The sequence below is a fragment of the Lolium perenne genome, chromosome 2 (assembly GCF_019359855.2).
Source record: "Lolium perenne isolate Kyuss_39 chromosome 2, Kyuss_2.0, whole genome shotgun sequence".
NCBI classification, from domain to species: domain Eukaryota; kingdom Viridiplantae; phylum Streptophyta; class Magnoliopsida; order Poales; family Poaceae; genus Lolium; species Lolium perenne.
In genome coordinates, this window is record NC_067245.2 from 12,508,047 (window position 1) to 12,532,715 (window position 24,669).

The following is a 24,669-nucleotide window of genomic DNA, read 5'->3' on the forward strand; positions in this document are numbered from 1 at the left end:
AGTGTTTGTAACTGAACTGATTCTGCTTTTACAAGTTTGACCTGTAGACATGTTGCCGTACTAGCAAGCAAATATAACTGGGTGGTCGTAAATTTTACTTTTTTGTGTGGCAGGTGGAGTTGTGCGTCTCACACACACATCAATTGCGACTCAGTGGATACTTTGTGAGATCAATTAGATTTGTCTTTGACTTCCCGAAACTTTGTAAATGGATACCAAATATATATGTTGTGCAACTTAATTTAGATTAAATTGGTCACATGAACGTGGCGAAGGAAGTTGAAGGAATGTAGCTTCCCTGACTTTGCTCCTTATCGTTAGAGGATCTGGTTCCATTATGCATCTAGCACTACTAGTTAGAAAATTTCACAGAGTAAAATTGACATAGTATGGTAATTTTTTTTAACGAGTAAGTGTCTTAGTTGTAGTTAGCTAACATGTCTAACAAGTGGATACTGAGAAATGGTTAAAGTTGTGACAATATCTACAACCAAGGAGTACAATAAGATAAAGGTTGTTTCGTTGGGGTAAAATGCTCGCACGGTGTCACAACAATGGGTAGAATTTTCCCTCAAAAGAAAAAACTATAGCTAGAATTTTGAGTTCAGAACTATACACGTATGCATGGATTAGTGGCAGCATCGTACTTCTGGTAGTTGATGAACAGGGACCCAACTCCCGGTTAACTAATGCATAGAAACGAAACCATCCGACAGAGTTCTTACATATACACAGTTAACTAATGCAGTGTAACAACCAAGTGGCTTCACATAGGAACACCCACATGCAAGAAAATAGATTAAGCGAGAAAAAAACCTCCAATGTTTTCCTTTCATTGTCTAGTCCGGTGGCCGTTGAAGAAAATGGCATGATGCTCCATTCCATTGTGCTGGCGCATATAAAGCAAACAGCCAAACACATCTCTGTTTCACTGAGAAGAAACAACCACATGCATGCAATAAAACAATCGAAACTGCACTAGCTGAAGAATGAACAAATGCCAAAATGGCGCAGGGCACCCCTAGCATAGTAGCAAGTCCAGGGGAATGTGAATTAGTTACGAGAGTCAAAAGAAAATTTTCTGTACAGTGATGGGAGAGGAGAGCAGTCCAGGGGGAAAATGTCATCATTACATAGGAGTGTCATCAGTAGCACATATCAAATTACATATCTGTAAACAGAAGTTCACACCTCTGCTCGTCAATTTGAGGATGTCAGAGAGAATTGCTCCCGACATAGAAACGTAAACACCTTATCCTTTTCCCTGTCAAAAACAAGATTCCTGCATTAGCTCACGCCAACTTTACAACTCTTACAATAGCTCCAACCCAAAATATTTCTTGAGAACTTTCAGCAGAGTAAAACCTTGGCTGACAAACATGGGCTAGAAATTAAGTAAAGCCGGTGAGAAAAAGGTTAGGCAAGAGCTATGAGCTTCAGTAACACCTAACGCATGCCAACCTTTCTGATAGTGTGTATGTTGCCAGAAGAGGCGACATGCTATCAAGTGAAAGACATACAAGATTAGGATTCTAACATACATTACAATCCGAGCAGATTTCCATGTTGAATGCTAGCTCAACGGACATTTATTCCACGTACAGGTACACATAAGCCTACAAAACACATTATTCAAGTTCAAAATTGAATGGACATCTGAATCACACTTCAAGACTAGAGTTACAGCATCGAACAGGCCATAGTACATCACAGAACTAAAGCACCCGAGAAAGATCACCAGTGTTCTTGCCAATGGCAGGTAACCCGCTGCCCCTATTCTTCTCAAATCATGTGGCAGCAGAACTAACACATCCACTTACACTCCTCAACCAGCCGGAGGGGGTCGCGAAAGCAAGACCACCAACAAGTTAACAAAAATAATGGTTGGCCCAGATTGGCTACGATCGGTTACAGCCGCCTTGTATCCTTCTATATATGTACTTCAAGAGAAACAGATATCATGCACATTCTGTGTTGGATGTGTTGGTATCATTTGATCATTTGAGGACCTTCTTGACCTCCTCAATAAACTCTGCTCTCCTAGAGGGATCCATCTACAAAGTGTCCAAAGAAAAGTGTGTCAGACATTATTTGGTACGATACTACATGAAAAAGATAGCGGCATTGTTTGGTTACAGACTAAGTGTATATGAAGATAGCAACATTTTACTCACCCTCAGCAAATAACTTGCAAACAAAATAGATGCAGCTAAAACTGTAAGCATGTGTACCTTATCTAGTAGCATGGAAAGACCCTGTGGCAAGGCTTGTAAATCCGAACTGGAGTCTGCAACATCTGAGAGCACCTGAGATACCCTTTGAGCCCTAAGCTCTTTGATATGCTCCTTGTAGTTTTCAGGGTTCTCCCTCCAGGCAACAAAAGCATCGTCATCATCCCATTCAGTGCTTCCTCCAGCTGTCTCAGAAGCCAAGTACCACTTCTTAATCAACTCCATTGCTGATTTGTGAGAAGACTCGACACCAATTACACTTCTTATTTCTTTTGCAAGAACGTCCTCAGATATCCTCCGCCGTAATCTCTTGTAGAAGAAAGACCGAGATTCTTCCCAATCTACAATTTTCCTAATCACACCTTTAGCAAGCATTCTGAGGGAAGTATCATGCAATTCAGCAAACCGTATCGCGATTTGAGTGTACAAAGGCAGCAACTGTTTCTTTCGAGCTTCTATGCTCTTCTGAATGGATTCTCCGTCAGATAGACTTCCATTTTCATGCTTTGCTCCCTGGAGTTGTGCTTTCAGATTTATCAATTCTGGATCAAGCCTACCCATGCATTCTTGAAGTTCCTCTGACCTGAACTTGATCTCAATCAACCCTTGAGGCTCGAGAACATTCCCTTTTGCAGTTGTCTCAGCATAGCACTCAATGCGATCTGGATTTATCTTGCTATCAATCACGACCCAAGCACCTCCACGTAGCTCTGCAGCCTTGGGGATATATACAAAGGCAGGCTGATTATATGTCCTAAGGTTCTCAACAATTGTTGATCCAGCCTGCAGAATTCCATCAAAAAGGTCTCTTTGCCCACCAGAGAAGCCTCTCCAGTTAGCAAGGATGAATAGAGGTAACCCTTCACGGTTGAAGTCCAACATTGCCTGCGCTGTCTTGGTAGCAGAATCTGGAAACCAGACTTGCCCAGCACGAGGATCAGACCGCTCATGGGAATCAGGCTGTCCTGGATCAGCTGGGACGAGCTGCATCATGGTCTGTGTCTCCACAGCTATAACACCCACAGGAATCCCTCCAAGTTTTGCTCTGCCAGTAACTACTGTCTTCGCCCATCCTCCAAATGTCTCCACAAAACTGTCTTTGTCAAACATACCACCCAGCCATTTCCCTTGGCTGTCATCAATGCCACTTATGGCTGCACGAGGATCACATGTATTCTCAGGAATGTATGCAACAGGTCTGTCTATTGGATCCAAAGGTTTTGTAATAGGAAGAGGTCCACCAATGTTAGCAGGAACATAGCTGAGCCACCTCAATATATTAGAAACACCTTCAAGGTCATCTCGAACAGTCAGATGGTCAATACCATTAGTCGCCATGATTTTGGGACCACCCAACTGCATGTGAGAGCTGTACACTTCCCGCCCAAGAAGCTTGTTCAGGGCAGAATACCCAGTTAAGATAATGGGCTGATCTTCACGCTGTATGCACCGTATGCCAAGTCGAGCAAGATAGGCTCCTATTCCAACAGTTCGTCCAGTCACAAATGTAAGTGTAAATGTCTCCTCATATGCCCTAGAATACGCACTGGCAATAGCAGCACTTCCATGTATGTTCTCCACACCTAGTCCATCCTCCTTGCCCACAACAGAATCGATAACCCACCTTATTTCGCCACTATCTAGCTGTGTCTTGTGCGCTATAACAGAAGAGCTAATACGGCCATAGTCCTCTTCAGACAGATAAACGTAATCAAATCCACGTTCAGGGTTGCTATCATCAATCCATTTAACACGGAAGATAGATTTAACTTCATCGGCAATGCCAATCCGAGCACCAGAGTTTGCAGCCAAATAGATAAGAGGAAGCTTTCTCTCACAAGCCAGGTTGGTAACAGCTTCAAAAAATGCATCTTCCCTTGGGCCAAATGATCCAGCTCTAAAAGTAATATCATTTGCGACAACAATAATCTGTCTGCCACTGGGAAATTCGGGAGTGGACATGTCCAAGATCCAGGCTACCATACCGATGTCATTGAGCCCAGCAGCACGCTGCATAGGAATTATAGGAGTGCCCCACGACCCATTCTTGTCAGCAAACACCAGCTCTGTCGCTTTAACATAACATTGGTTGTTTCTAGGAATGTTAGACCATGACTTCCTCACTGCAGTTTCAAATGCCTACATTTTTGAGTTCTTATCAGCTTTAGGAGGACATGTAATACCAATAGTAATCTGCTAACAGAATACACAAACGTAGAGATAGATACTAACCAATGGAAAATCGTAGCAGTATGTAGTTCTGTTGGCCCTGGCAGAGCATCGTTTTAGATCAATAATGCTCAAAGGCTGATACGAATTACTCAGTGCGACACCATGCAAAGGACCAGATGACGATGAGGCAGAGTGGTATACTAGTTTCTGTGATTCTGTATCTTCGACCTCCCGGTAGATCTAAAAGCATTAAAAGCACCATGAGCTTCAGACCATATGTCTAAATGAGGTGGAAATGACAACTAAGTAAGATGGTAGTTCTATGTATATAAGTATCATATGTTCACTTTAGTTTCATTAGTTCCATACAGGAAAACAAGATGCAAGGCAATAAAACTTACATCTACAGTGCAGGTGTGAGGAGTGACATTGGTTGTTACAACTCTCCAGCTACCACTGGCAGGTCCATCGCTATCCAACTTAAGTTTCACTTCCCACTGACATACAGAAAGATGATGCATTCTTGCACCAACAAGTTCATGTATCTTTAGAGCCATTTCTTTCAAAAGAGAGCATGCAGTAGCTTCATCCTGACCAACATCCACAACAGTGCTCCTGTGTACGATGAAAAGCACATTGAGAAGGTGAGACACAAGAGCAAGGCATATATGTTATGTAAAAAGAACAATGTCCAAGCTTACCCTGAAACGGGAATAAGGTCAAGAAGCTTTTGCTCCTTCAATATGCACAAGTACATATGAGAATGGCCAGTCCTGATCGCGTGAAGCTCCAGTTCTTCTATAGCAGTCGTCAGCGATTTCATTATGCTGCTAGACGTAAATGAAAGAGATTCCTCAGCAGGTCCCCCTTCAACATCGCTGATATGGCCTGACGTAAACCTGTTGCCAGCACTGGGTTGTCTGACAAGAGTTCGGAAAAATACTCTGTGCAACATTTTGGGGTTTTCAGTATTTCTAAGTGTGTATATATGCCACTGCCGATCACGTGACGGTGTATACTTCATCTCATTGTATCCTTTCACTTTCAGTTTATCCTGTATCCAAAGCAGGCTAAATAAATACAAGTAGCAGATAACAAAATAATAGCATTTTAAGTTGTATCAAAACATCATGCAGTCAGTTTGATGAGTTGCATACCAACTCAAGAAGTGAAGAAAGTGGAGGCTCCACATGCCGGAGAATCGGCTCTTCCTCATAACCAAGCTTCTCATCTGACAGGAGGAAGGTACGGCGCATGGGCATGAGTGCACCATCTCTTTGGACAATGCAACTAATAACCTTGACACCAGCAGCACATAGATCAGCCGTGACAGTATCCTGTTTCAGTATCAAAGAAAGTTGGTCTATCCTGTCTTGAGCTCGGTCATGATCACCACTGAAAGAAATAGGTTAAGTTATTTTAAGAATTGCACCAAATAAACTCATCAGCACTAATATGCACATGAACATACCTATCTTCAGCTGTATTCATTTGAGTATCACCCAACAAAGCAATGTGCATCGTGTTACCCGCAGAGCTTGCATAATGCGATGTATCCTTTAGAGCAGCTCCAATGGCTGTCGACACAGATTCAAGCGACTTCAGGATAACCATAGCACCCAATCTCTTCTCAGGATGCCCTTGGGTGAATTCCCATAAAGCAGTAACACCAGAATCCTGATATTTCAGCTGGATACTATCCTTCACAAGTTGAGGCTGAAAATATCATTGGCAAGTTAGCCCACTTATAGAGCAGTAAATGTCTTACAAGTTCTAAATCAAATACTTCCACACTGATCATCTTATTCATTAGAAACTTTAGTGTTTGCATCCAGAAAAGCAGAAGATGCAAAAAATAGCTCATGCATTACCTGGTATAATCGAGATATGTATGTCTCAATCACTCTCTGCTGGAGAGTTTGATCACTACAATCAAACAAGGAAATAAGTGCATCTTCAACTGGCAGTGGGGCAGTGACTAAATCTACCATGCTCTCATCAATGGCCAATTTTCTGGCTTGCAAGGAGAAACCTGCCCTTTCCTCAGTAAACATCTCCAGAGCTGAAAGGTTCCTTGCAATGCTTGTGCGGAGTTCACTGAGCTTGGTTTGTTCAAGAAGTTCACTCGCTTTAAGGGCCAACTACATTATTACAATGAAAGTAATTCGTTAGCCTAAGATATCACATTAAGATTATCCAAAAGCTTCCATTTCTTTTAGGTCGCCATTGTCACCTTATAATATCTTTTATGGTTGAGGGAAGCAAAGCGAATCAACTGATCCCTGTAGGCAGCAGGATTTGGATAAACCAGTTTCTCCATGAGCGTGAGTATCAGCTTAGTTTTGTTTCTCACACCCTAGAAAAAAATCAAACTATCAGTGACGAAGATTGCTTCAGTGATCAATTGCACCAAGTCATTAGGCCAAAAGTAACTTACCTGGTGAGACAAAACAATATCTACAACCTTCTGAAGGTCTTTACTATATTGTAGGCGTAGTCGTTCAATCACGTCAGACTACAAAATAACACATTTTGGGGAAATCAATCAATTTCTTGCCATGTACAAAATATTTGGTACTTAATTACAAAAAAAGGTTCTGATGCAATCAACAATATGTACAACATCTGTCCATAAAAGGATGTCAGAAGTTTGTATAAACTCGGATGTAGACACTTTTTAGTGTACAGATACATCCGAATTTGGACAAACCTCTGACATCCTTTTATGGACGGATGGAGTATATAACATCAGTTCATATATGTTTAAAAGGAATGACCCGTAAAAATGAATCTAGTAGATTTTCTCAGTTTTGAAATGAAAGAATACCTGAATGCCATCACTGAATAGTTCCTCAACCAAAAGATACTCCTCGAAAAGGGACTTGACAATAAAGTGGGCATGGCTTTCTAGCCCACCCTCATATGACTTCAGTAGGCTCATCAGAGGCTCAACAAGCCTTTCAATTGTCGCCATTTCATTCTCAGAAACATATGCAAGATTTTCCTAAAAGAAAACTTGTTACAAAAAATAGTACAACTTAGACCGGGATGCCACCAGAAACCAAAAACTGACCTTGATTGTCTCTTTAAGCATCTCGGTGGGGAAATCCTTGGTCTTCATATGGTCAATATTCAACTTAAGTTCATCGTATTTACGCTCCAACTGATTGCATAAAAATTAGAATCCGTTGAGGCAGAACACAAGGTACAAAAGATCAATAAACAAGAACTGGCTAAACCAAACAAGAACTTCTTTAAAGATTCAGTTAGAATGGCAAGCCAACTAAAACAACGTAGAGTGCAAATAAATGAGACAAAGTACCAAATATTTCATATTATGAAGAACTGAAGCTGAATATTCTGAATTTTTATTTCATTATTAGAATCTAAAGACATTTTAAAGGTTGTGCAATAAGTTATGTCGAATTACCAAGGTGATTGATCAATGTACAATGTAAACCACGATAAGTGAGATGATCATTTAGTCAAGGATTAAGACCCTTCTATATCATAAACTAAATGTGCCAATGTCCCCTTTTGCCAGATCCTCCATATCATATCAATTATCACATACCTCACTCTTAAGACGTCTTGGAAGTCTAGTTGCCAAAACAGACATAAGCTCTTCCCATTGTAGGAAAGGAAGCTCAGGTGTATCTAGGCACCATAGCAAATCTTGTACAACCTGAAAAAGAAGCCAGGTGCAATGGAAAAAGTAATCAAATGCTAAGCTTATCGACAAAATTACAAGGAAATACACGGTTTGATCAGGAATCACCAAACCAAAACATTAATTACGGAAAGAAAGAGCATCTCTATCGTAAGTGAGTATGATGAACATAAGAGAAAAGCATTTGAATCAACATTTGCAAAGACAAGCATGAAGAACTTTTATATATTAGAAACCATTTTGTAGCGAAAGGCAGAAAAAGGTCAATGAGGAACTCAGAATAATCCAGAATTTCATAATAATAATAATAAATAATGGTATTTGAGAAAAACAGGAAATATGAGACAATATATTCGAAATATAGTTACTGTAGGGGTCTAAAAGTTTACTTTGTTGATCGCATGCTCATATCCTGCAAGGACCATTCGAGCAGCATTCAAACTTGCAGCACATTTTTTGTGAACTTGGCCAGAAGCAGCAATAGGAAGGCTAATTTCTGGAAAAGATCCTTCGAATGGTTCGGCTCTCTTCACAGCAGAAGGGTCATCAAGATCAAGTCTCGCTATAAGATCACCAGCCTGAAAAAAATATTAAATTCAGATGCTTCACATGCAATCGTTATTAACAGCATAAGCAACAAAAAAGTGCAGTAATATAACCTGCATCGCCTGGCCCTCAGACAACAAAACATTAATGACACCAGCAGCAGGTGACAAGAGGGGCATGCACATCTTCATAACCTCAACTTCCGCATATGGTACATCAGCATCGACATGAGCACCATCGGCAACCAAGAAACGAAGAAGTTTGCAGGGTGTTTCAGCTAATAACCTTGACGGATCATGATCATTCTGCAGAATGATTTGTCATTTATTTAGTTGAGGATACAATGCAGTGTGATCAAGAATCATAAAGTTTTTGTGTAAGAAAAAAATCATAAAGTATTCAATTGTTCTTTTGTATCACTAAAATGATCTGATCACAAGCTTTTAAAGGTTACATGACATAGTGTTAAAGGACACCTTCTAACTCTTTTTGTGCCTTATTATGATAATTAGTGCTTGTTAAAAATACTATTGTTGCTGGAAAACCTAGATTTGAGAAATAGAAGAAGCAATATAAAAGAGCTGGAGCCCTCCTAGCTATATTGCACCTATGTAACTTGTCCTTATACATCACAAGACCTGCTGTCGGTAAAATTTAATATCACCTGGTCCTGGTGTGATCTTGAAAAACATCATGTTGTACCATTCATTAGTTCATAATACTGATTTATCTTTTCGTTTCAAACTAAAGTGCTAATGATCAGAAGGTGACTGCAGTAAGTCAGTAACAAGTCACAAATAGGAATACGAAATCCAATCATCAAACACCAAGATTATAGATAAAGGAACAAACAAAGAGAATATCCTTACCTGTAACAAGCATGTCTTTCCATCAATAAGAAGCCGTGTACCACCTGCTTCTTCTTCAGCATAAATAACATGGCTGTTTCCATCCAGCTGGAGAAATTACAACCAAAGAATCAGAACTCTTTCGGCAGTACTTTTCAACCTTAGATTATATTTATGAGCAAGTATAAATACCTGCATTAGAAGGCCACCATCACATAATGTTTGTACATTTGCTTCAATAAGCGATCCATTCATTCTCAATCTGTAGCTACCCTGTCCACTCCTCACAATCTCAATCTGTGACATGGTGTAGATGAGCATCAATGGTAGCTATCATTGCATTATAACTGAATCTTTCTTAAGGAATGCCGCACTTACTGTATATTTGATTTCCTCTATATTCAAAGAAATAGTTGAATGCACAAGGGATATATGCTGCACAAAAATAATGGTCAGCAACGTTCACCTTCAAGTAATATACAGAGTTTATGCCAATTAAGACACTACCTTTGGTGGAATCTGACCCTTGATGAGGTAGCTGACATATTCAGAAACAGTCTCCGCGTTGGTGGTTATTGTTTTCTACAACACAAAACAATCATTTCAACACTAGTTGTGTTTTTCACAATTGGCTTGCCAAAAGTTGCTGTAACATTAACTAGTTTCATTGGCTTACATATAGAGCTCCTCCAACCACTGAAATGTACCAGGGAGGCCTCTCAGCTTGAACACGCATAGCTATTCTGGTATCCAGCCAGCCGGTATGGATCGTGTTTTCTCTGAAGTCTGGGGCCTGATGCAGAAACCACAAGAAGGGATTATTTTGAAGGAAAGCCTGATGTAAAATCAAAAAGTAGGGTTCAACAAGTTGCTATTATTACTTACATTCAAGAGATCAACCGTGTAATCAACGTTTGAATGAATTTCTCCGCGGATTTGAATCTCTTTTAATGCAAGAGACATGCTGGTTATTGCTGCTGATCTGGTCACTCCATAGGCAAAAACATGTCCTGTAATCGAAGGAGCAATTTCCAATGTAAGGATCAATACAAATAGCAAAGAGGAATATGCACTGGGTATTACATACCAAACTGAGAATCTGCAAATTCATGAATGCCTCCACCAGACTGAAAACAGATGAAGAGGGGAGGAAAAGATTTTTTGATTGGATCAGTACTTAGTCAATCAAAACCAAAATGAGAATACTAATTCAAATAAAAAATCTTGCAGACCAATTTTCTGCAGAACTCAAAATAACATGGCACTGCAATAGAGCTATGAACAGCTTAGCTTACCTTAACTGAGAAATATCCCCAGACATTCGGCTTACTTTTAAAACTTATCTCCTGAAATATACGAAAAATCAAGACCAGATGAGTTTACTAACCCTAGTGTGCTTGAAACATAGATATCACATTAGGAAATCCCACCTTTACTTTTCCACCAGTAGGCTTGAATCCATCATCTGGATTCTCACTAGTTATCCTAACTGCAACACAATGACCCTTCGGCCATTGAGAATCTACTTCATCAAAGTTGAATGGAGTAGCAAGAGCTGCTGTTTTCCTCCAAATGTCATAGCCACCTCCATTGTCCATTCCGTAGAAACGTCTGATCTCTGTGTAAGGAGATAATTAGACAACGAAATAACATGGGCCAGAAACTAAAGATATTACGATGATTTTATTATTACCTGGAACCTGCCAAAGGGGTATACCCATTCCAACTGCAACTTGAGCTGCAGGCAAATTTACTTCAGCTATCCACTCAGTGACTGGGTGCTCAACCTGAATGTAGACCATTTAACCATGTAAATGACTGCCAAAAAAAATAGAAGTCCTGTAGAGTGTTCAAAAGAACAAACCTGCAACCGTGGATTAAGCTCCAGAAAATAGTATTCACCAGTCTCCATGCTGTAGAGATATTCAACAGTAGCAGCACCAACATATCCCACAGCCTTAGCAAGCCTCCTTGCTGCTTGCTCTAGCTCCTTCACTGTCTCACGGGGAGCAACAGTAACTGGTCCTTCCTCAATTATCTGTTATAACAAAACAAAAAGGACGGAATTGAACCATGTGGTCAAAACTACAGGTAAGCAGACCCGTAATAAAAGTGATGGTTTCCATCTCTAGGACCATACCTTTTGGTGTCGTCGTTGCACACTGCAATCACGACTGTGAAGTGCTGCTACATTGCCATATTGATCACAAAGCAGCTGGACTTCAAGATGTCGACTCTACAAAAGGAAAGGGGGAAGAGATTAAAATGAAAATTACCATATGAGTACAGATTACAAACTACAATTCTAGCCTACAAGGAAGAGCAAATGAAGCTTCCAGGTGTACAATATACCACCCAGAAACAGCATCCTTGGAAAATAGAAATTCAAGACAAGTCTAACCTGAGATGCAAGTCTCATGATAAATATTGGGGAGCCAGGAACTTCACCCTGTACTTGCTTAAACAGTGCTTTAACCTCATCATCATTATTAACCTGCAAGAGATGTCGAGTTAATATGTTAAAAAGGTTAGGTCTAACACTGCACACATAATAACAGAATCTCTTGAGTACAGTGCAACCAAATGAATAATGTACCTTTCTAATCCCTTTACCACCACCACCCCAGGATGCCTTGATCATGGCAGGATAACCAATCATCTGACAACTTGCAACTGCTTCATCCGCGGTAGTAACACAAGCTTTCCTATACATCTCCTCAGGTATAGAGTCCAAGCAAAGTTCTAATGGAATTTCCACCTATAATAAAATGTCATTATAAAATGCATCCACCACAAATATAAGGCGATGAATTATCCGAGAGAATGTAACGCTTACATGTGATCCACTCCAAGCAAGAGTCGGAACCCCTGCTGCTTGAGCAATGAGAGCTGAACCAACCTTGTCACCTAATGCATTCATTGATGATGCTGGTGGCCCGAGAAAAACAATTCCTTTTGCAGTGAGTGCATCTGGAAGTTCAGGATTCTCAGATGCATGGCCCCAACCAGGCCAAACGGCCGAAACACCTGTTCTCTCTGCTATCTGCAAAAGCAAAGTTGCCATGTCAAATGTCATGCTAAAAGAACAAAGAGTAGCTTGTGCATAAATTGCACATCAAAGGGGTGAACAGTACTGACCTCCACTATGAGTTGGACATTTGCATAGTTGTTATTGTTTGTTCCACCAGGTACTTCAACAAACTGATCAGCAATTCTAATATGCTCTGCATTTATTCTCATGTCTTCCGGAGTCGCCATAGCTATCAACTGAATCGCCTTCTCTGACCCAAATGTATCATTAGCCCATATCCGGACACTCCGCATGAACTTAGCTGCTGCCATTCCATTGTTGGCGACTAATACACTGTGAATTGGTGTCTTTCCACCCAATGCCATACAAAATTCAACAACCTTAGACAGCGAAGCGTGTCTCCCGTTATGTGATTCATTCAGTATCCCATTCATTTGGTAGGAGCCCATGTGGTCTCCAGACCCACTAGAAAAGAAACGAGGAAAGTCATTACTGTGGTCACCATAATACATGTGACATAGTATTGCCTAGTATGAATCGGAAACACAAGTGGGCTTTCATCCGTCAGTAGGGTATGGGTTTCAGTTGGCAATTAAATTTAAAAAATGCGTATATGAAAAACTCTTTCCAGTGAAATGTTTTGTAAGTGCCCAACAATCTCCATGCAGTGTAACAGCAATGTGCCTGGGCTGTAACCCTTAAGAAGAAGTAACCTCTTTTGGGGGATATTTCCCTTTACAAAGTTGGATGTAACTCCATAATTTACATAGCGAAATCACACCCTGTAACATTACTACTCCCTCCGTCTAAAAATAGGTGTCTCTAACTAAAATGCATCTAGATAAGTGAGACATTTATTTTTAGACGGAGGGAGTATATCTTATACATCACGCATTAATGATGTTATAAATGGAGAGAGGTTGTACATGATTTATAACTATTATTAGATCAAAAATATAACCTTACAGATTGCAGTTCACCACATGACAAATGGTTCAATTTCCAGCACTAGCAGGTGCACAGTGTATAACTATGATGTATTGAAGTGTCAATCTATGAGAATAAAGAATTTACAACTTCAACATTTAAGCGTAAAGATAATAAAACAAGTTAAATATATTGAACTGTAGATGAGCTATACATTTTTCCCTGTTCTTTGAAGAGAACTAACTATATTTAACTGTGCTGAAGTACATACTGTGAAATGTCCACTTCGGGAACTGATGTGCCTTCCTTTGGGAGGTCGATGATGCCAGCGAGACCTACATCCAGATATGCATTGGAAACTGAGCAAGCCTACACAATAGCTTAGAACAAGCAATGGTTTGCCAACTTTTGGAATGTTATTGTTATTCTTCCGACCAAAGTTATAAGAAAATATTTTGCGACATCCTTCTTTCTCTAGAACTATTAATAAATATATGAAAAACATTCAGTCATTCGCACTTAAACTGCGATATACATGTATTGTTGTTTCCCTTTCATTAAGAAAACATCATATTGAATATTAAACATTCCGTTCACCGAAAACAATTAATCAGGAAAAAATATGCATAGTGTTACAAACAAACAAAAAATACTAGTACATAGATCAAATAAAATAGAGTCAATCTTACACCTAAGTTGACAGAGATTTTATTATGTCTAAATCAATGGTGCTAGCCATCTGATCTAATCTTGATATCCTAGATCCCTGCGTGAATTCTCAGACAGCTCAGTGTGACAAAAGGAAATCCCATGCGACTAAGATTTAGCAAAACCATTGAAACAATATGTGAAGATTGCTACATTGATTTGTATCTTAACTAGTATCATTTCGTAATAGTAATATTGAGCTATCTTACACTAAAATCAGCATGCTCTGAGTCAAGAAAACTTTCATCATCTATGCAAGTCTGAGGTTGAAAACAAAATAGAAAGGAGATGGTCCTGGGGTTACCTTGGCGAATAGACTTGTTATGCCCTGCAGGGTCTGACACGCTTCCATCGCCATCGTCCCTTATTGACTTAACACGGCGGCTTTTCTTCTTGGACGACCTTGAAGGGGAAGGAGATTGGAATGTGGAACCAGCTGAATTGATCTGGCGGAGAGTGGACAGCGACGGCGTTGTGGAGGCATTAAGCCCAACGATGGGCAAATGCGTGGATCCCATTGTCCTCGCTTTGGACAGAGAGCGCAGCTGCAGTGTTCTTCAAAGGCAGAGTGCCATTAAAGAAGCGTATAACCCCAGGTGTGGAAACCTGGCAGATGCATAGGTATTGGAAACATTAGTCCAAAGAGACATGCAACAAGAGGTTTACGGATAAATTAATGACCTAACTAGGTAAGTTCAAGCATCCTAGATACTCCCGGCTAAAATAGGTAAGGAACACGATTCTCCAATGGAACAGGAAACCCACACTTTATATTGCCAAAAAAAAGGTAGGTAGGTCTAGCAATCTCAGTGCAATAGTACCACAGTCGATAGCATTGACACGGCCGCAATAGGAACGTAAGAACATGCACCACCTATCATTTGCAGTGCAATACCACAGCAGGAAGCATCCACACGAGTAGTGGCATTTGCGCAATATCACAGTAAAGTCGCAGAGAGCTTGCACTTAGTTCCAACGGAAGCACGGCAAATCCAACCTGAGAAAGCCAATGCTAGGCACGCACAGCACAGGGCACCTTCGACGAGCCACAATAAGCACTACCGCATACAGCACGCAAGCCACATTCCAGCATTGCGCTGTCTACCGGCACTACCTAAGCATGCCACGGCGAGCTCCGAACAACCCAATCCCAAGCTCGGCCGAGTCTCGAACACGAGGCGCACTAACCCCCAAGCCCCGCGCAGCACAGTACCCTTAAACCCTCGTCGCCACCACCTACGAACCAGCGCGCACAAAACAGAGCAATAGTAGAAGATAACAGCAGCGGCGGCGGCAGGCGGCGGGCTGGTCTCACCTCCGGGAGCGGAGGCGGATCGGGCGGGCGGATCTGGGGCGCGAGCGACAGTGCAATGGCGGGGATGGGGAGGGCATAAATAAGTAGCGGAGTAGGGCGCGCACCTCGGGGTGGAGGGAGGCGGACGTGCCGACGCGCGGGGCGCTTCGAGAGCGACGTCCCTGCCGCGGCCCGGGCCTTGGATCTTGCGGCGGCGGCGTTGTGCCGGCGGAGGCGGGCGGCGCGAGGAGAGTGGAGCGGGCGCTGGCGGGCGGATATCCCGAGAGGGGCGTGGCGAGGGGGATGGGGGCTGTGCGGCCTAAAATAATAAATTCCGTCTTCGGGGACTCCGCCTGCGCGAGGCCCGCCCGGCCGTGCGGACGGCCCAGATCCGCTCCAGCTGGACCAAGCGGACGGCCCGGATGCCGCCTCCACGCGCGCGACCTGGGTCCAGGTCCAGGTGGCAGGGGTTTCGTCTTCGTCCTGGTCGCTGTCGCTCTTGGCGTGTCCCTGTTTGGACGGCTCGACGGTGAATCCGGTTGCTGTTGCAGTTGCACACCGGTGAAATTGGTGTTGCTGTTCGATTAAGGTTAGTGGTTGGGCGGATCTGACCTGCCCTGACGGTGACATTTTCCATCATCATCATCTCTTCTTTGTAAAGCCAGAATTGGTGTGAAATGTGTGTATGGTTTTATGTTCGGAATTGGTACTCCCACATGTTCCTTTTCTGCACATATAAAGCTTTTCAGAAACCGAACCGTACTCGTCCCTTTATGTAGGAGGTATGCGTGACATTTAAGTTGAAATTGGAAACCGTAATTTGTAAGCTGGAGCTGAACATCGCAAGGTACTTTCCCGAACCCTAAAAAGTGCGGAGAAAGAAAAAAAATTGTAATGTCAATCCAAATAAATTGAAATATATGGCTTTTCATACAATTTTTTCCAGCAAACCAAGCCTAATTCATTCTCGAAAGAACAATTCTTCTATGTTTGCATCATTGTCACCTCTCTCTATCCAATTAAGTGGCGCACAAATCCATGCCTTTCCGCATCCAGAAATCTCTTTCATTAGATGTGGAAAATAATAAATTCAAGCTGACATGGCCTTTTATGGGAACTCCGGCCACACACGAGGCGGAAGGGGTGGGCACATGACAGAAAATGTGGGGGGTATATGGATGGCAAAAACGGTTCCAATTACACTTCATGATTTTTGGGAACTCCACCCACATGCTAGGGGGTGGGAACGTGACAACAAACGTGGGGACCAGATGAACAACAAATATAGGTTCCAGCTAGAGTTCATGATGTTAGCGTGGACAATATCCAAACTAATAAATGCTTTGTCCGCTAGAGTTTGCATGCAAGTTCAAGGGTGTGAGGGTTCTTTGAGGACTCTAACCACACAAGATGGCCGGGTGGGATGGGCATGTGACTGTGAGTGTCAAGACCGCACGAATGGTGTAAAACGGTTTCAACTAGAGCGCTTGACGTGAACATTCATGGCATGGTCGCGTGGATGCTCTATCTCGCTTTTTATCTCAACCTCTCTCTCTAATTAAGTAGAGGACAAATTCATGGGGTTCGCATCCAAACAGCTCTTTTGTTAGTATTGAACATGCCATGTTTGGCCCTAGAGAATACTAAATTCCACCCCACGTCGGTTTCTTTGGGGACTTTGCCCACACAAGGTTGTTGGGTCGACACGTGAGGCAAGGGCTGATGGTTGTGACTCGTCAGTTGTACAATCGAGGGTATGTTTGGTTGCCATGGGTGGTATGTCCATAACGTATATATGTCTATTGAAGATTAATATAATGTTTGCACTATTTTACCGGAAATTCAATTCGGCTCCCGGGTGCACATGCTCCCTCTACCAACAAAACATATTTAAAATTGTGGAAAAAAATTTGAAAAAAAAATCTACATGTACATCTCCATAATATATGTGTGTGCGTCAAGTTTCACGAAAAAATAATATTTTTTGTGACCTATGTAAAAAAGAGAAAATTTATCCTGTGAAAAACATTGTTTTAAGCACTGAATTTTGTCTTTTTTACACACGTCACATGATAAGTTCATTTTTTATGAAACGACTTTGCGAGCGCGTAGCACATGAATATGTACGTGCGGATTTTTTGTTTCAATTTTTTTAAAGTTTAAAATAGGTGTAAGATGCATTTTAAAATATAGGGAGCATATGCTCCCATGTTCCAAAACACCACACCCCTATTTTACACCTTTTATTGTGTACTTTCACAAAATTATAGTTTTGGAGCTAGCATCATTGTAACCCCTTACATCGATCTCCTACTCACCATCATAAACTAGGAACATATCTTTTCCCTTCTTATGTACTTTAAGATATTATTAACTGATATCCAATGGCTTTTGCCTCGATCACCATGCCTCCTTACACTCAGAGCATGAAAAACATTTGTCCTAGTACATGTCATCATATACATAATCGATCTAGTTGTTAAGGCACATGGAATCATGTCCATCTGGCTTCGCTCTTCATCTAACATTAGGCTTTGAGTCTTGATGCCACTACCCATGCCCACGCCGCAGCTTTTGATCTACCGGGACAAGGTCATCCAAGCACAATTTCCTGTGCCAGAGAGTGCACACCATCAGAAAGCACTACAACATGGTAGGCAGGCCCTACCAGCTTTAAATGTCGAGCCATGCTGCTAATCGTCGCGCTCGTTGGCTGGCAAATAAAATCCACAAGGACAATTACCTAGCACTTATTTTCGTGGCACATGTTGATCCACGACACTCTGTAGTAGGTGGTGCCACGATTTAATAGCATTGGTACAATAATAGATGGCGCAAAATTTACTACCATCATATAGATAAGTGCGGGCATAATTATGCCATACTTTGGTACATTTTTATGGCACCGAAATTAATCGCAATCATTAATCCATAATGAAGTGATCTTTCGTTAAGATATAATTTTAATTCAAAATATAAATATCCATTACATTTAGAGAGATAAAAATCATTACTCCCTCCTTCTCAGTTTACTAGTCTTTTCTGTATCCCTAGATCGACATTTTGACCTATATAATTTAAATTATATAATGTAAAAATTATATTATTAGAAAATAGAACATCTAAACTTTCTAATGATATAAATTATATGACATATAACTAATGCTAACTTGATCAAATTTGTGACCTAGGGGTACGCGCACGCCTAATAAACTATGAGAGAGGGAGTACATTACTTTTTGAATGGCTAGTGCACACTTTGCAACTCCGATGACTGATATTTATGAACATACAACATGACACCTGAGGAACACTTAGCTTGTTGGTGGTGACACCTGAGGAACCTGCGGCCGGTGTTCACGCCCTCAAATGCGATGAAGCAATGTGGCGGTAGGGCTGCACTTGCAAAGTAGATCGGAGTTTGACTTGAAGATGGCGGTCCACCCATCTACTCTCAAATTGATCCACATCGGCCTGATGCCCTGTCCGAGAAAAAAAAACACCAAATTAGTTTTTCATATATGGAGGTAAAATACTCCAAATACATAAGGATGATGTACGTTTGTCGCCACGCACTCAACACGTCCATGATCATGCATCTCGTTATCACCGTCGTGCTTGACACCTTTGGGATTCTGTTTCTTGCGGTCACCCCCTCTACATTGCCCACCATTGCTATAGTGAGAGTTGTGGGGAGAGTTTAGGCAGCGGTAAGTATAGTGATGCGAGACACACTACATGTGAGATAAATAATGACGAAACAAACGGCTCAGCGATGGTGTGTCACTCTAGTCAGTGTAAACGTTGCGTATAATGCACGACTGATGCGTGCAATTAACACACGTCCGTTGGGAACCCCAAGAGAAAGGTGTGATGCAGACAGTAGCAAGTTTTCCCTCAGAAAGAAACCAAGGTTTATCGAACCAGGAGGAGCCAAGAAGCACGTTGAAGGTTGATGGCGGCGAAGTATAGTGCGGCGCAACACTAGGGATTCCGGCGCCAACGTGGAACCTGCACAACACAACCAAAGTACTTTGCCCCAACGAAACAGTGAGGTTGTCAATCTCACCGGCTTGCTGTAACAAAGGATTAGATGTATAGTGTGGATGATGATTGTTTGCAGAAAATAGTAAAGACCAACAAGTATTGCAGTAGATTGTATTTAATGTAAAAGAATGGACCGGGGTCCACAGTTCACTAGAGGTGTCTCTCCCATAAGATAAATAGCATGTTGGGTGAACAAATTACAGTCGGGCAATTGACAAATAGAGAGGGCATGACAATGCACATACATGATATGATAAGTATAGTGAAATTTAATTTGGGCATTACGACAAAGTACATAGACCGCTATCCAGCATGCATCTATGCCTAAAAAGTCCACCTTCACGTTATCATCCGAACCCCTTCCAGTATTAAGTTGTAAACAACAGACAATTGCATTAAGTATGGTGCGTAATGTAATCAATAACTGCATCCTCGGACATAGCATCAATGTTTTATCCCTAGTGGCAACAGCACATCCACAACCTTAGAACTTTCTGTCACTGTCCCAGATTTAATGGAGGCATGAACCCACTATCGAGCATAAATACTCCCTCTTGGAGTTAAGAGTAAAAACTTGGCCAGAGCCTCTACTAATAACGGAGAGCATGCAAGATCATAAACAACACATAGGTAATAGATTGATAATCAACATAACATAGTATTCTCTATCCATCGGATCCCGACAAACACAACATATAGCATTACAGATAGATGATCTTGATCATATTAGGCAGCTCACAAGATCCAACAATGAAGCACATAAGGAGAAGACGACCATCTAGCTACTGCTATGGACCCATAGTCCAGGGGTGAACTACTCACTCATCACTCCGGAGGCGACCATGGCGGTGAAGAGTCCTCCGGGAGATGATTCCCCTCTCCCGGCGGGGTGCCGGAGGCGATCTCTGAATCCCGAGATGGGATTGGCGGCGGCGGCGTCTCGATGGGTTTTCCGTATCGTGGCTCTCGGTCTGGGGGTTTCGCGACGGAGGCTTTAAGTAGGCGAAGGGTAGGTCGGGGGCCACACGAGGTGGCCACACAACGAGGCCGCGGCCGGCCACAGGCGCGCCGCCCTAGCGTGTCGTCGCCTCGTGGCCCCACTTCGTTTCCTCTTCGGTCTTCTGGAAGCTTCGTGGAAAAATAGGACCCTAGGCGTTGATTTCGTCCAATTCCGAGAATATTTCCTTTGTAGGATTTCTGAAACCAAAAACAGCAGACTTGACAAGCGGCTCTTCGGCATCTCGTTAATAGGTTAGTGCCGGAAAATGCATAAATATGACATAAAGTATGCATAAAACATGTAGATATCATCAATAATGTGGCATGGAACATAAGAAATTATCGATACGTCGGAGACGTATCAGCATCCCCAAGCTTAGTTCCTGCTCGTCCCGAGCAGGTAAACGATAACAAAGATAATTTACGGAGTGACATGCCATCATAACCTTGATCATACTATTGTAAGCATATGTAATGAATGCAGCGATCAAAACAATGGTAATGACATGAGTAAACAAATGAATCATAAAGCAAAGACTTTTCATGAATAGTACTTCAAGACAAGCATCAATAAGTCTTGCATAAGAGTTAACTCATAGAGCAATAAATTAAAGTAAAGGTATTGAAGCAACACAAAGGAAGATTAAGTTTCAGGGATTGCTTTCAACTTATAACATGTATATCTCATGGATAGTGTCAATGTAAAGTAATATAACAAGTGCAATATGCAAGTATGTAGGAATCAATGCACAGTTCACACAAGTGTTTGCTTCTTGAGGTGGAGAGAAATAGGTGAACTGACTCAACATAAAAGTAAAAGAAAGGTCCTTCAAAGAGGAAAGCATCGATTGCTATATTTGTGCTAGAGCTTTTATTTTGAAAACATGGAACAATTTTGTCAACAGTAATAATAAAGCATATGTATCATGTAAATTATATCTTACAAGTTGCAAGCCTCATGCATAGTATACTAGTAGTGCCCGCACCTTGTCCTAATTAGCTCGGATTAACACGGATTATCATTGCATAACATATGTTTCAACCAAGTGTCACAAAGGGGTACCTCTATGCCGCCTGTACAAGGGTCTGAGGAGAAAGTTCGCATTTGGATTTCTCGCTTTTGATCATTCTTCAACTTAGACACCCATACCGGGACAACATAGACAACAGATAATGGACTCCTCTTTTAATGCTTAAGCATTCAACATCAGATAATATTCTCATAAGAGATTGAGGTTTTATGTCCAAACTGAAACTTCCACCATGATTCATGGCTTTAGTTAGCGGCCCAATGTTCTTCTCTAACAGTATGCATACTCAAACCATTTGATTGTGAAAACCGCCCTTACTTCAGACAAGACGAACATGCATAGCAACTCACATGATATTCAACAAAGGTAAAAAGTTGATGGCGTCCCCAGAAAACATGGTTACCGCTCAACAAGCAACTTATTAAGAAATAAGACACATAAGTACATATTCAATACCACAATAGTTTTTAAGGCTATTTTGTCCCATGAGCTATATATTGTAAAGGCGAATGATGGAAATTTAAAGGTAGCACTCAAGCAATTTACTTTGGAATGACGGAGAAATACCATGTAGTAGGTAGGTATGGTGGACACAAATGGCATAGTGGTTGGCTCAAGGATTTTGGATGCATGAGAAGTATTCCCTCTCGATACAAGGTTTAGGCTAGCAAGGTTATTTGAAACAAACACAAGGATGAACCGGTGCAGAAAACTCACATAAAAGACATATTGTAAACATTATAAGACTCTACACCGTCTTCCTTGTTGTTCAAAACTCAATACTAGAAATTATCTAGACTTTAGAGAGACCAAATATGCAAACAAAATTTTAGCAAGCTCTATGTATTTCTTCATTAATGGGTGCAAAGTATATGATGCAAGAGCTTAAACATGAGCACAACAATTACCAAGCATCAAATTATTCAAGACATTTTAGAATTACTACATGTAGCATTTCCCGATTCCAACCATATAACAATTTAACGAAGAAGATTCAACCTTCGCCATGAATACTATGAGTAAAGCCTAAGGACATATTTGTCCATATGCAACAGCGGAGCGTGTCTCTCTCCCACACAATGAATGCTAGGATCCATTTTATTCAAACAAAAACAAAAACAAGAACAAACCGACGCTCCAAACAAAGCACATAAGATGTGATGGAATAAAAATATAGTTTCAGGGGAGGAACCTGATAATGTTGTCGATGAAGGGGTGAACCACCGGGGCATCCCCAAGCTTAGAGCTTTCACTCTCCTTGATCATATTGCATCATTTCCCTCTCTTGATCCTTGAAAACTTCCTCCACACCAAACTCGAAACAACTCATTAGAGGGTTAGTGCACAATAAAAATTTACATGTTCAGAGGTGACATAATCATTCTTAACACTTCTGGACATTGCACAAAGCTACTGGACATTAATGGATCAAAGAAATTCATCCAACATAGCAAAAGAGGCAATGCGAAATAAAAGGCAGAATCTGTCAAAACAGAACAGTTCGTAAAGACGAATTTTAAAGTGGCACCAGACTTGCTCAGATGAAAATGCCCAAATTGAATGAAAGTTGCGTACATATCTGAGGATCACTCACGTAAATTGGAATAATTTTCTGAGTTACCTACAGAGAATTAGGCCCAGATTCGTGACAGCAAAGAAATGCTTTTTACTGTGATAATCCAAATCTAGTATGAACCTTACTATCAACGACTTTACTTGGCACAACAATGCACAAAACTAAGATAAGGAGAGGTTACTACAGTAGTACACAACTTCCAAGACTCAAATATAAAATAAAAGTACTGTAGTAAAAACATGGGTTGTCTCCCATAAGCGCTTTTCTTTAACGCCTTTCAGCTAGGCGCAGAAAGTGTGTATCAAGTGTTATCAAGAGATGAAGCATCAACATTACCTTGGGTGTTGGGAGTTGCCTCAACAATGCATGTTATCTTATCTATGTAAGTTTCAGAGGTTCCCTTTTCATTACTCTTAGGCTTGCTATTCTCATTAAACAAATTTTCAGGAACAATCCAGTCATAATTCTTTTCTAGTGCCTCGAACATTCCTGCGAGCTTGCAAGGTATTGATGTCTTAATATCCCCTACATCATTAATATTATTAGTGTACCTTACTCTCTCCATATCCATCTTTTCAAGGATACTAGCAAAATTGGTATAAGAGCCAAGCATATTGTATTTGATAAAGACCTTTCTAGCCTCTCTTGCTACACCACCAAATTCTTTAAGAAGGGTTTCTAAAACAAAATATTTCTTTTCCCCTTCTTCCATATCACCAAGTGTGAGAAACATGTGTTGGATTATAGGATTAAGATTAACAAATTTTGTTTCCAACATGTGAACTAAAGAAGCAGCAGCGATTTCATAAGTAGTGATGCGTGTGGTTGACACGTCCGTTGGGAACCCCAAGAGGAAGGTGTGATGCGCACAGCGGCAAGTTTCCCTCAGTAAGAAACCAAGGTTTAATCGAACCAGTATGAGTCAAGAAGCACGTTGAAGGTTGATGGCGGCGGGATGTAGTGCGGCGCAACACCAGGGATTCCGGCGCCAACGTTGAACCTGCACAACACAACCAAAGTACTTTGCCCCAACGAAACAGTGAGGTTGTCAATCTCACCGGCTTGCTGTAACAAAGGATTAGATGTATAGTGTGGATGATGATTGTTTGCAGAAAATGATGAAACAGTATGTGCAATAGATTGTATTTCAGTATAGAGAATTGGACCGGGGTCCACAGTTCACTAGAGGTGTCTCTCCCATAAGATAAACAGCATGTTGGGTGAACAAATTACAGTTGGGCAATTGACAAATAAAGAGGGCATGACCATGCACATACATTTTATGATGAGTATAGTGAGATTTAATTGGGCATTACGACAAAGTACATAGACCGCTATCCAGCATGCATCTATGCCTAAAAAGTCCACCTTCAGGTTATCATCCGAACCCCCTCCAGTATTAAGTTGCTAACAACAGACAATTGCATTAAGTATTGCGCGTAATGTAATCAGTGACTACATCCTTGAACATAGCACCAATGTTTTATCCCTAGTGGCAACAGCACATCCATAACCTTAGAGGTTCTTGTCACCCCTCCAGATTCACGGAGACATGAACCCACTATCGAGCATAAATACTCCCTCTTGGA

General features: G+C 41.3%; 1 protein-coding gene across 1 annotated transcript; it reads right to left on the reverse strand.

Annotated features, from left to right (window-relative positions):
* Nucleotides 1–1,526: 1,526 nt before the first annotated feature.
* On the reverse strand, nucleotides 1,527–15,732 carry LOC127331194 (acetyl-CoA carboxylase 2). The gene is made up of 34 exons (XM_051357262.2): nucleotides 15,553–15,732; nucleotides 14,438–14,739; nucleotides 13,697–13,760; nucleotides 12,606–12,963; nucleotides 12,304–12,510; nucleotides 12,064–12,225; nucleotides 11,869–11,961; nucleotides 11,608–11,703; nucleotides 11,332–11,505; nucleotides 11,161–11,254; nucleotides 10,898–11,085; nucleotides 10,763–10,813; nucleotides 10,555–10,594; nucleotides 10,353–10,477; nucleotides 10,144–10,260; nucleotides 9,975–10,049; nucleotides 9,846–9,902; nucleotides 9,660–9,764; nucleotides 9,489–9,575; nucleotides 8,733–8,924; nucleotides 8,463–8,651; nucleotides 7,978–8,088; nucleotides 7,477–7,566; nucleotides 7,231–7,407; nucleotides 6,841–6,918; nucleotides 6,637–6,759; nucleotides 6,275–6,544; nucleotides 5,875–6,119; nucleotides 5,561–5,798; nucleotides 5,105–5,457; nucleotides 4,805–5,018; nucleotides 4,464–4,643; nucleotides 2,232–4,370; nucleotides 1,527–2,054 (listed from the first exon to the last, which is right to left on the reverse strand). The coding sequence occupies exons 2-34, from the start codon at nucleotides 14,649–14,651 to the stop codon at nucleotides 1,998–2,000; spliced, it is 6,963 nt and encodes a 2,320-aa protein (XP_051213222.1). The 5' UTR covers nucleotides 14,652–14,739; nucleotides 15,553–15,732; the 3' UTR covers nucleotides 1,527–1,997.
* Nucleotides 15,733–24,669: the final 8,937 nt, after the last annotated feature.

Bases quoted from the DNA above. Each gene is read 5' to 3' on its own strand.
- LOC127331194 (XM_051357262.2), bottom strand. From the start codon at position 14,651: ATGGGATCCACGCATTTGCCCATCGTTGGGCTTAATGCCTCCACAACG. The intron at 9,903-9,974 runs GTAGTGTCTTAA...ATTTTTGTGCAG, and splicing joins AGGGTCAGATTCCACCAAAG to CATATATCCCTTGTGCATTC. The intron at 8,652-8,732 runs GTTATATTACTG...TATTTTTTTCAG, and splicing joins CTGAGGGCCAGGCGATGCAG to GCTGGTGATCTTATAGCGAG.